Source organism: Gadus morhua, chromosome 7 (assembly GCF_902167405.1).
Source record: "Gadus morhua chromosome 7, gadMor3.0, whole genome shotgun sequence".
Lineage (NCBI taxonomy): Eukaryota > Metazoa > Chordata > Actinopteri > Gadiformes > Gadidae > Gadus > Gadus morhua.
In genome coordinates this window covers 3,000,462-3,013,043 of record NC_044054.1, presented here as the reverse complement: position 1 = coordinate 3,013,043, position 12,582 = coordinate 3,000,462, and the positions used below count along the sequence as shown (strand labels likewise).

Here is a 12,582-nt window from a genome sequence, read left to right as displayed (position 1 = left end):
TCCACTTGCTTGCGGACCTTGCCGTATAGTTTTGGCATCTCAATTCGGCGGAAGTGTGTACGGACAGGCAGGGGCATTTCTAGGTTTCTGAAATATCCGGGGCTTAGCCCAGAGGGAAAGGGTTAATTAAATAATATCCAGGGCTTTAAGGTACGGCCACACTTAACGTTTTACGCGCGTGCCGCGTCTAACCTGCCGCTTGATCGTTGTGTCACAAAAATGTGTCAACGCGCCTACGCAGCTAGATGAGCCCGCCCAAAACCTATTTTACCCCGCTACTTTTCTTTTGCTCCACAAACATGGGTGAGGTCACCACCATCGCTGCGCTGTATTTGTTGTGGGAGTTCAAGGAGAGTAGGAAACCCAAACGCCGTCGTGTTTGGGTGCATGACATCCTCCGTAGGTGCTCACAACTGGGTGAGTTTCACCACCTCCTCCAGGAACTCCGCCTGGATGACGGCCGGTTCCAGCGGTATTTTCGGTTGACTGGGGCCATGTTCGATGACCTGCTAGCCCGGGTTGGTGCCAGGATCTCCCGTCAGTACACCAACTACAGGCACTCCATATCAGCTGCGGAGCACCTGTCCTCCGTCTCTCTGCCAGTGACGTTGGGTCAAGCTCAACGCTGATTGGCTATCGTGGCTAAGCGTTACGCGTAGGAGAGTAAAAAGTAAAAAATGTTGAACCCCGCGCGTAGGTGCATTATTTAGGTGCGTAAAACGCGTCTATGTGTTTGCTGCGCGCCTGTGTGCTTGGCAATAGCATACTGCCTGAGAAGGCTGTATCGATGTCAAATCTCTCCCTGGGAAAAGTAATTACGTTATGCCAAATTGAAAAAGGAACTATGTTTCGTTACCATATTTTCAGTAGTTGCGCGTAACTTTACTTTTTACATGAAAAAGTAGTTAGGTTACTGTATTAACGCATGACTTTCTTTATTACGCGTTACACACAACACTGTCTACCGGTCACACCGGTCTCACGGTAACGTCAAAATCCATACCGTAGCACAAATTCACACTGGTGTACTTTCTATAGCGTTTATACCGTACACCCCCACTTCAAATTGACGTTAAGAATTTCCATCGGACTCGCGAGGTAGCCAGGCGTCTCATCCAAAGGCGAGCTCAGTTGGCGCTGTGTGCTTTAAGATTCTGAAGCAAGTGCTGAGATTCCGATTGGCCCAGAGAAATGTCAATTATAAGAATTATCCAATATTGTTTCGCAATTCTAGCCTGCAAAAGCGAAAAGCGACAAGTTTGCAGGTATGATACATGTGTGTCTAGTGGTGATGTTAAGGCTCACTATACACTAGGGCTGGGCGATATATCGATATCTGAAATATATATAATATCGATACCATAAAACATTAGTCACCAACCAACCTCTGGTCTATAGCATATAAACGCGTTGTCTGATTACAGTTTAATTCATTTTTCACAATGTACCAGCTGTCTTTTCTAAGAATAATCACCGCGCTAGGGCTGCAACAACGAATTGATAAAATCGATTACTAAAAGCATTGGCAATGAATTTGGTCATCCATTTGTTGAGTCGCGCGATTAATACGTCACTCGAAGGCGCGGCACTGTTTACAGCCAGCCGCCGACAGGTTGGTTCATGGTTCATGCACGCCCACAGCGAGCTTTTGTGTGAGCGACCACAGCTTGTATTTTGGTCATATCTTAACACTGGACTATATAAGGCCTAAAAAAATAAAAAGTTTGGTTCCTGTTGGTTGTCAGTTGAGGTCATGGGTAGGTAGGGAATTTTTTTTATTTTATTTTTTCCAGCGGCAGCGAATGATAGGTAGGTTGTTTTCATTTAAAAACGAGAAAATTCGCTCATCCTTGTACAGAATGAAGAGGTGCTGTACCAAAACGTAATTATAGTTTGCATCAAAAAAAACAAAATCGTTTTTTATTTATTTTTATAAAGCTCATAAAATAATTTGGGTCGCACATAAATTGACAGGGTCGGTTGGAAACCGGAACCAAACAAAACATTTTTTTAGGCCTAATATATATAAAAGTGTTGTACCTTCACTGTCTTTGGGTTAAAAAAATCTCCTTGAACTCAGTATCCGTCTAGTCCAGGGGTCAGCAACCTTTTCAACATGCAGTGCCAGTTTGACATATTCTCGTTAATGAGTGTGCCTTAAGCAACAATATATTAAAAATTAAGCTGAATTATGACACACCGACCAAAAACATTTCCAGAAGACCTGGAATTGTACTATTTCCATATAGTCCACAATATTTTCGGCCGAAATTGGCCCAAAAGCGCATTTTCGGTTTTCTGCCGAAATACTTTTATCACGAAACAACACGGCCGAAACAGAAATTTGTGATGACGCAAACAAAAAGAGCGGCCAGCACACGCTTGTCTGGATAAGCGCCACTATGTTGTGTCAACACCGGTATTACCGAGTATAAAGGGTATAAACTTTGAAACTAGGTCAACCGCCATCTTCTCCGTCAACTCTCCTCTCACACTCGGTGACAGCGTCTGGCAGCGCGCCAATTCTCGGTGACAGCATCTTATAACGTTCTTTATATAATAGTATAATATCATTTTATATATAATATCACGGCCAAAAACTCTGTGCGCCGGCCGTAGCGCGGGGAGCTCTCGTACGGATTGGGCTTCATAGGGTTTGTTTACCGGCGTTGCTATGGTTACCGGTCTTGTGTGTTCCAAGGCTTTATTAGGTAGTCTATTAGGTTTGTATATTTATTTTTTTTAGGAAAAAAAACATAAAAAATAAAACAGTGCAAAGACAAACTGCCAAACACTTTTTGCCATTTTTAACAAATAGGCCTAAAGATGACGGCGATTATTTTTTTATTACTGAAAAAAAAAAAGGAAAAGAATAACTCGGTGTTGGCCTCAACACCGGTAACACAGATAATACCGTATACCGCGGCAACCCTAAATGGTACTAATAATTGGCATAATAATTTATTTCAGTGTTTCGGTTTTCGGCCTTGGTTTCCTCATTTTCGGTTTTCGGTTTCAGCCAAGAATTTTCATTTCGGTGCATCCCTACTTACAAGTTATAATTACATCCCATCTTAAAACACCATTTTCAGAAACTCATTCAAAAACATACTTGCACTGTGAGAAATGTAAAAAACAAGAATATATGAGAATGTTGGAACCATCCACATCAATATCTTTAAGACATATACAGCTTTGCAAAACCATGTGAAGGCGATATATACTAGGGATGGGTCAGAATATTTGATTATTCGTTCCCGAGGGTCAAAGTCGATTTTTAACATTTGGACGGTTAACAATTTTTCCCCATTCAAATAACCAAGAATTAACGGACGGAACTAATGTTGAACAGGTGTCCAAGGGCATTATCCCGCTTATACCATGGTCACTTGCCATAGAAAATAAAGGCAGACCATTAATTTATAGGGGGATTATTTGTTTAGCAACACGGCGGATGTGCGCAGAGAATTATTGCCATAAGAAAATTTGTTTGACCGGTTGCCATGGTTATCTCCGTGTGGTTAATTTGCAGTTGCGGTGTTAACTAGCGATGTGGTCAGCTTACTGTTACATTAAACTGTAATCAGAAAATGCGGTTATATGCTATAGACCCTGTGGTAGGGCTGGGCGAATTGGCCTAAAAATAAAATCTCAATTTTTTCTAACTAATGGAAAATTGGAGTTATTCACATCCCTAATGCATACTTTCGACATGAAGTTTGCACATTTATAATTCGAAATTCGTCCCAGCCTTTATACCACAGATACTCTAGAGCAGGGGTCAGCTACCTTTTCAACATGCAGTGCCAGTTTCACATTTTCTCCTTAATGAGTGTGCCGTAATAGATATATATATTTTTAAAGTGTGCCAATGATTATGCTGCCCCGTGGCAGTGGTGGCACGCGTGCCTAGGGTTGCCGACCCCTGCTCTAGGTTCTATAGCAGTGTTTCCCCTAGAATTTTTTTTAGGCCCGGTGGTAAGAGCTGACAGTGTGATTTGTAATACATTTTTCACGGGATGCCAGAGTATTTGTTGGTTATTTCCATATTAAACACTTGCTTAGCCATCCCAAGTTGGTAAAGTTATGGACATATAAAGAACGAGGCTAGCGTTTTGCGGGGGCGGTAAAAATGTCCATGGTAACGGCGGGCTGAACCAATCAGACGTCGCATTTACGCGATCGGTTCGTGGTATAGTTCTTCTGCCGGAGAATAAATGTACTCTCGTTTGGCACCGTGTTTAGGAAGAACCTTGAAATACCTTTTTGTCCTTCATCCCTTTTAAGTTTTTTTGATGGTGCAATGCTAATGATGATATAACTTAATGCTGCCGCATTTTTTTTTTTTTTTCTCTTTTTCGTTTTTTTTTTTTTTTTTTTGGCCGGTTGTTGGCCTGGCGGGGGCGCTCGTTGGCCTGGCGGCCCGCCAGGCCTGAACAATGGTAGGGGAAACACTGTATAGCATATAACCGCGTTGTCTGATTACTAGGGGTGTGACGAGATCTCGTGCCTAGAGATCTCGCGAGATTAAACTCGACGATATTACCCGGCGCGTTAAAAATCGGTCTTGCGAGATTTGTGATTTATCCAAACTTCTATTTGTCGCCTGTGGGGGCAGTAATGCGCCTTTGAAAGAAAGAAGGAGAAGGAGAAGAAGAGGAATCATCGAAAGCAGCCATAAGCTGTGTTCGAAATCGTTCCCTATCACGGATATAGTGTACTATATAGGGTGCTCGCTTGCTTTTGTAGTGGTGTTCGAATTCTCAGTGGTTAATTTCATGCACTATATAGTGCACTTAAAACACCCAAAATTTGAGTGTACATACGATGTAGCCTACATGTTACTCCCGTATACCACAATGCAATGCGGTCGTGTTTTTCCGGAGGAGAAGAAGAGGCTGAATAACCGGGAAAACGAATACATTTAATCAAAGTACATTTTGGGTACTTTGATTTGGTTTTGCACATAATATTGTTTGCAATTGAAAAAAAGAGAATTATTTAATTCAATTCATTTTAATTTAAATGTTAGTTTTAGTTCCAAATTCATGCATGTAAAGAGTTATAATAAAACATTTCAAAATGCATGCGCGACTTGGTTAAATAAAAGTCTGTTGGTCCAGTCATATAATTTGTCATTGTAGTTTTCTTAAAATCTCGTCTCGTTCTGGTGAACCCAATATCGTGTCTCGTCACACCCCTACTGGTTGCAGTTACAGATTACAGGAATCGCGACGGTCTATACTTTCAACATAAAGTGTACATATTTATAATTCGAATTTCATCCCAGCCTTTATACCACAGGTACTCTAGGGTCTATAGTAGGGATGGGTGTGAGGAATCGATTACTCGAGTACTCCTCGTTACAAATGAACTCGGTTGGTGGACAGTAGGGCTGGGCGATATGACGATATCATACCGTGGACGATATGAAAGTGTCTACCGGGAGAGATTTGGCCATATCGTTTATACAGAGAGAGGGAAAAAAATAATAATTTAAAAAAAAAAAAATGGCGGTGGATCGAACTGCAGTTAACTGCAGTTGCGCCACAACGGGGCCCTGCAGCAGAGTGCTTAGCTGTAAGACATTTAACTATTCCCAGAAGAAGAAACTTCACCAGCCAATGTACTTTCAGGTAACGTAACCTGCACGTAATTTGAGGTGAGGAAGGCAGGAATCATGGCGGAGGAAAGTGAAGTTTTGCCTCTGCCTACCGAGCAGGCGGAGCCGGAGGCATCCCAATCATTGCAACACGAAGAGGAAGAACTCGTTTCTAAAAAGGGTGCGTCTTCTGTTTGGAAGTTCTTTGGATTTAAAAAGACCGACAATGAACAGAAAACTATAGTTTGCAAAACATGTCGCGGGACAGTTGTTGCCACGGGAGGAAATACAAGCAACCTCTTCTATCACCTAAAGATGAAGCACGCCCAGCAATATTATGAAAGCCAAAAAATGCGCGGCGCGTCCACCACTCCAAAATTAAAAGCAGCACCTCAAGAACAAAAGAAGTTGGAAGATTAGTTTGCAAAAGGCACACCATACGACAAAAAATCAAGAAGGTGGAAGGAAATTACGCAGGCCATCTCGACACATGTATGCAAAGACATGGTCCCGATTTATACAGTTGAGAAGACGGGATTCAAAGAATTAGTCCGCACCCTTGACCCAAGGTATGTAATACCTAGCCGCAAACACTTTAGCGAGGTTGAGTTGCCACGCTTATATGGAGAACGCCGGGGCGCAATTGAAAAGGAGCTATGTAGTGTTCTCTTTTTTGCTACAACAACAGACATGTGGTCAAGCCGCACCACACAGCCTTACATGAGCCTAACGACCCATTATATTAAAGACTGGACACTGGGCAGTAAGTGCCTGCAGACCTCCTATTTCCCGGAGGACCACACGGGCGAAATGTTGTCTGTCGTTACACCAAGTCTGTGTAACGACAGACAACGCCACAAATAACATCAAAGCACTCAAACTGAACGATTGGACAAGGTTACAATGTTTTGGACATCGTCTTCATTTGGCCATTGGTGAGTGTCTTATTATTATAATAATAATAATAATAATAATAACAATAATAATAGAAAAAAAGCATTTCACCACTTCTGCTACTTCTACACATTTCCTACTACTACTGCAGCATTCATTTTAATTCAGAAACATCATATATAATTGTATAAACAGAGGAAACATTTTACTGCACATGAGTACTTTTACTTTACATTTAGCTGATATTACATACTTTGACTGCTTGTAATGCAGGACTTTTACCTGCATTTAATTTTAGTATTTTCACACTGGTAAAAGTACTTTTTACTGAAGAAAAGCATCAGAAAACTTTGTCCACCACCACAGATTGAATAATATGAAAATTATCATTTATATACATAATGACAAATTGATAAATGCATGTCTGCTGTCCTTAATGTGTAATAATTTAATAATTTACTTAACTAATCTCTTCCCCATTCTATGTTCACAGAGAGAAGTGTGAAAGTGCCACAGGTGGAGCGCGCGGTGGGGGTCTGTAAGAAAATAGTAAGCGCATTCTGCAACTCTTGGAAGAGAAAGCGTGAACTTGCAACTGCACAGGCTGAGCTGGGCCTGCCTGCACACCAGCTCATTACAGAGACTCCGACAAGATGGGGATCTCGGCAGCAGATGATCGAAAGGGTCCTTGAGCAGGAGGAAGCGCTTACACAGGTCCTTCGAGCGGACAAAAAGACGAGGCATTTGGTTTTAACATGGCAGGACATTGAGGTGCTTGAAGCTGTCAGCAAAGCGCTTAGCCCTCTTGTGGACTTCACTGATGCCTTGTCCGGGGAGCAGTATGTCAGTGTGTCATACTTAAAACCTGTACTCCACCTTTTCAATGAGCAGGTTGTGAAGGTACAGGAAGATGACAGCGAGCTCACCAAGAGCATCAAGACACGCATTCTGGAGTACCTGAATGAAAAGTATGCGGATCCAGTCACCCAGGAGCTACTTGACATGGCTTCTCTTCTCGACCCACGGTTCAAAACCAAATATATAAAGCCAGCGACGGTGGACTACATCAAGACCAAAGCTGGTACCTGGTTGCCAAGCAGGAAACGTCTGCTAGGGGAGTCTCCGTTCCACCACCTCAAGCTGCAGAGATTCCTCCTAAGAAAAAGAGAAGTTTGGGCAGCTTCTTCAAAACTGCAACACGCCAAGACCAAGCTGCCCCCGACAGAAAATCCATTGAACTGGAGTTAACCAGCTGTCTCCAAACAGTGGAGGCTGATGGGGAGACCAACCCCCTGGATTGGTGGAGGCAGCACGAGGCCAATTTTCCTAGAGTGGCAAGTCTGGCCCAAAAGTATTTGTGCATTCAAGCCACAAGTGCCCCATCAGAGCGAGCTTTTAGCACAAGTGGGAACATTATAACATGCCGCAGAACAGCTCTGCACACAATCTGTAGTTACTCCTTGATATACAAGATTGACATTTGCACAGTTTATTTTGAAAGTGTTTATTTTTCTTTAAAATGTTTTTCATATTTGTATAAGAAGTTCAATGTTTAACTGCTATTTGCACAGCAGACAATTTTATTTTAGAAGTGTATATTGTATTTTAAAATATTTTTCATATTTGTATTAGAAGTTCAATGTTTACCTGCTATTTGCACAGCAGACAATTTTATTTTAGAAGTGTATATTGTATTTTAAACATTATTGTGATGCTGTGATTTATTTTTTATATTGCACTGCACAGACTGAAGCAAGGCAGGTGTGAGACAGACCTGTTAACTTGACAAAAAACCTCATTTGTATTGAAGAAACAGTTCTATTTTTACCACCAGCTATTTGCACAGCACATAACTTTATTTAATAAGTGTATAATTAGTATTTAAAATATTTGTGTGATGCTGTGATTTTTATTTTATATTACACTGCACTGACTGACAGCCAGGCAGGTGTGAAGCACACTAGGGTTGGGCAATCGTCTACAAGCTTCCATCTTCCGATAGCGCCCCCTAGCGATCGCCGATAGTCGATACTATCGGGGAGGGTCATCTTTATAATAATTTTATAATATTAATTATTTATACTGATTTATCACTTTGAAAAAAATCGTTTTTATTTTTCGATTTTTTTCTTAAAAACAAATACGATGGTCTTCCCCTTGGACCAGGGTGAGCCGTGAGCCTCCGCTGATTTAAGTTTCGATGCGTCGGCGCCGGCGGCGCTGTCATGATGACACACGCTGATTACACACAGCTCGTAGCTGTGTTCGAAATCGTTCCCTATCACGGATATAGTGCACTATATAGGGTGCTCGCTATTTTGTAGTGTTGTTCGAATTCTCACTGGTTAATTTCATGCCCTATATAGTGCACTTAAAATACCCAAAATGTGAGTATGATGTTCCCTACGTGTTACTCCCATATACCACAATGCAATGCAGTCGTGTTTTTCCGTAGGAGAAGAAGAAGCTCAATAACCGCAAGCGGCGAAAACGACTACATTTAATGATGGAGTATCCGGCTTTCGTTTAGAAATATCAACAATTTATTTGGGATTTAACAAGAAAATGAAACATTCAAAATTAATAAGAAAAACCTTGTTCAAGGAAATGTAACATTCAACATCAATACAACCTCCAGCTTTCCTCTAGAGTGCCCGGTTTGTTTACACAATCTGGGCGCATCTGTCTGCGTCACACAAATACCCGGCGCATTTACTGACGCAAATGACGTTTAGAAATGTTCAGCGTAGTGTCCGAATTCTCGTTTGTACGTTCCCTATGTAGTGCACTATATCATGAACACTATAGGGAATAGTGAGTGAGTGAATAGGGAACGATTTCGAACACACCTCATGTACCACAGCTGTGACCCGGAAATGGTGCAGTGGGGTGTGATGTCATTTCGGCGTGCGAGCAGACCGGTAGGTTTCGAGCCCCTCCCCTCTCCTCTCGCAGCAGTGAGTGAATACGGCAGGTCAGCGCTACATAGTTTTCCACCGGTGCCAGTTAATGTCAATTACAATTTGCGGGGCTTTTTAAGTTGAAAAAATAGCTACCACAGCGCTTTTAAAAAAAAAATTATAAAAAAAAAATTATTAAAAAGAAATTATTAAAATATAATTATCGCCTTTTTATCGGCTACTTGAGACGATCGACGATGGAATCCATCTATCGTCGATAGTCGATAGAATCGACACACCTTTAAAAAAAAATGTTATTTGTATTGAAAAAACAGTTCAATGTTTACAAGATGTTTGCACTATATGACACTGCAGTTAATGACAGATTGTTTGCTACTTACTCCTTTGTAAGCATGGAAATTCAAGTTCAAAATAAAAGAAAAAACTGATCAAATGTGAAGTATGGTTATTTTAAGCCATTTATTATTTTAATTTACTTCAAAAATACCATATCGTGATATACTGTATATCCATATCGTGATATAAAATTACTCATATCGTGATATAAGATTTTGTCCATATCGCCCAGCCCCAGTGGGCATGCAAACTCGAGTTTGCATATACACACACAAACAAAGTTTTCTGAAGCAAATGTATACATTTTCTGTGCGGCGCCACCAACGCATGCCATGGGCACAAAGCAAATGAAATGAATCAAATTTATGTGTGACGCGTGCCGTGCCTTGTGCAGGCACGCCAGAATTCAAAAAGTTAAGAGATGGCGGTTAAAGCAAAGGACACCGGGAGTCCGGCGGGGGTCGCTCCATGTCGCGATTCAATTCTGTGCTTCAGATTGATGAGGAAGTGGAAGAACCAGGGACGTCGGGAGATGTATTAATAATACAAATATTATTAATGTAAGATTCATAATATTCCGGAGGCGCACACAGCTTTTGGCCGTGATATTATATATATTATTTTTATGTTCTCAAATACGAGGCGGAGGCAGTGTCTAGTCCACGGTTTATTCAACCATCAAACTGCATTAAATTCCGAACGGTAGGAATAGTAACGGTAAATCGAAACGGTAGGTAGGTAGGTAGCCTATAGTAATAACGGTAACTCCACGGTAACTCCCCCCTCATCAGCAAGGCAGGTTAACGAGCACAGTGACGCAGGCAGGCTGGAAATGAGAGCACAGTGACGCAGGCAGGCTGGAAATGAGAGCACAGCGGCGCCACCGATGTAGAATGACGAGCTGGAGCGGCAACGGCAACTATGTTATTGCTTCAAAAAAATATCGATCTTTATCTTAATATCGATATTCTGCTTGAAGATATCGAGATATGACTTTTGGTCCATATCGCCCAGCCCTACTATACATGTGTGTCTAGTGGTGATGTCAAAGCTGCAGGAAGGCCCTCCCGTCGGTCGCTGTGTTTTATCCTGCATGATTGTGATGATTGTATCCTGCATGTGTGTTGGTTTTGTGATGGTATATCCTGCATGAATGTGATCCTATATCCTGATAGTGATGGTATATGCTGAGTGGTTGTGATACTATATCCAGACTGTGATCATATATCCTGCATGATTGTGATCCTATATCCTGACTGTGATGGTATATCATGCATGTTTGTGATCCTATATCCAGATTGTGATCATATACCCTGATTGTGATGGTATTTCCTACATGGTTGTGATTCTATATCCTGCATGGTTGTGATCCTATATCCAGATTGTGATCCTATATCCTGATTGTGATGGTATATCCTTAGTGGTTGCGATCCTATATCCTGCATGGTTGTAATACTATATCTGACCATAGCGACCTAGCCAAGGTGATAATAATTTAGCAACACGGAGCTAGCCCAGAGTCAGATAATCACAACACAATCGATACGGACACACTACACAGCTGTTGTTGGGTTAATTCGGGGAGAACACGGTCTGAGGATGAGCCAAAAATTAACATGTTACCGTGACCCGTCTGGTACATGTTAGAGAAGTAAACACTGCTGTTTGACAGCCAGACAATAACATGTTAACTTGAACCCGTCTGGTACATGTTAGTGAAGTAAACACTGCTGTTTGACAGCCAGACATGCTAACACAGCATTAAGAACAAACAGATTTATATCATACTAATACTAATATATATTATTAATATAATAAAGATACGTTATCAGACAGGGCAGACCCTCCGGGTCCCCACACCGAGCTGTCAGTGTCAGGCCGACCCGGGCTAACACCAACATTAGCCACCTAGCTCCCCGGAGCTATTACACATTATCACCCAAAACCGTCAAATTAACGCGGTTTAACCCCGCGGGATAGACAGTTTGAGTTGGTAAATAACCCGGAGACCCGTGTGGGTGGTCTTACCCGGGCGGGCGGCTCTCTTCTCATCCACAGGGCCGGCGACAGGAGCCCGGACCCCGCGGAAAGACAGCGGCCAGGCGGGGAGGCAGAAGTTTGGGGTCCGCTGCGAACTTCACTCCGTGCGCCGCCTGAGTCCTGGGCCGGGGATGCTAATGCTAAAGCTAACGTGTGGTAACGTCAACGGAAATATCCCCACGCGGGAAACCACTCGTGCCGCTTCGGGGCTCGTGAGTCGAAGGAGCTCCCGCTAGAAACGATGCGCGGCGGGGAACGGGAGCGAGAAGGGAGAGGCTCTGAGGCCGCCGCTGTCAACACCTCCTGCCGCTGTAGCCTCCGTACAGAGCGTGTTAGCGTGTTAGCTCCTCGTACAGGGTTGCCAGATTGGGTCAGGTTTTGCGATCCAGCCAGTGTTGCCAGATTGAGAGGGAAATCTGGCCCAATCTGGCAACACTGGACGAGGTCGCCACCGCCGCCTCTCACAACAGCAGCCGTGTTGGAAGAGTCCAACGCAACACACGGGCCGTGACGTCAGAGTCAGGCGCGCTACCCGCTGACCTCATGGATGAACTCTGAACGATGGCGCCGCCCGGAGGACTACAACTGTAGTTCTGTATCTGTAATAAATAATTTATTGATATAATAAATAAATAATGAATAAATGATTAATCACTGTCTTGACTTAATAAATAATTTACACAGCTACACATGTGATGAATAAATAATAATATTAAATGTAATAGATGTCACTACAATATTTGTCTGTACTGAAGTTGTGTACTGGTTGTTGGTGTTCTTCTGCTATTA

At 42.4% G+C, this 12,582-nt stretch overlaps 1 protein-coding gene across 5 annotated transcripts in view; it reads right to left on the bottom strand.

Moving 5' to 3' along the window:
• The window catches only part of map3k2 (mitogen-activated protein kinase kinase kinase 2), a 45,464-nt gene extending 33,264 nt beyond the window's left edge, over positions 1-12,200 (bottom strand). Inside the window, exons 1-3 of one of the 5 annotated variants that reach the window (XM_030360428.1) lie at positions 11,782-12,200; positions 7,582-7,651; positions 7,373-7,453 (exon numbers count right to left, since the gene is read on the bottom strand). In XM_030360428.1, coding sequence (XP_030216288.1) covers positions 7,373-7,443 — 71 coding nt within the window. In that variant the 5' untranslated portion in view covers positions 7,444-7,453; positions 7,582-7,651; positions 11,782-12,200. Of the gene's footprint in view, positions 1-7,372; positions 7,535-7,581; positions 7,652-11,781 lie in introns of those variants that run through there. The other 4 variants (XM_030360431.1, XM_030360430.1, XM_030360432.1 and 1 more) reach the window with 4 other exon arrangements.
• Positions 12,201-12,582: the final 382 nt, after the last annotated feature.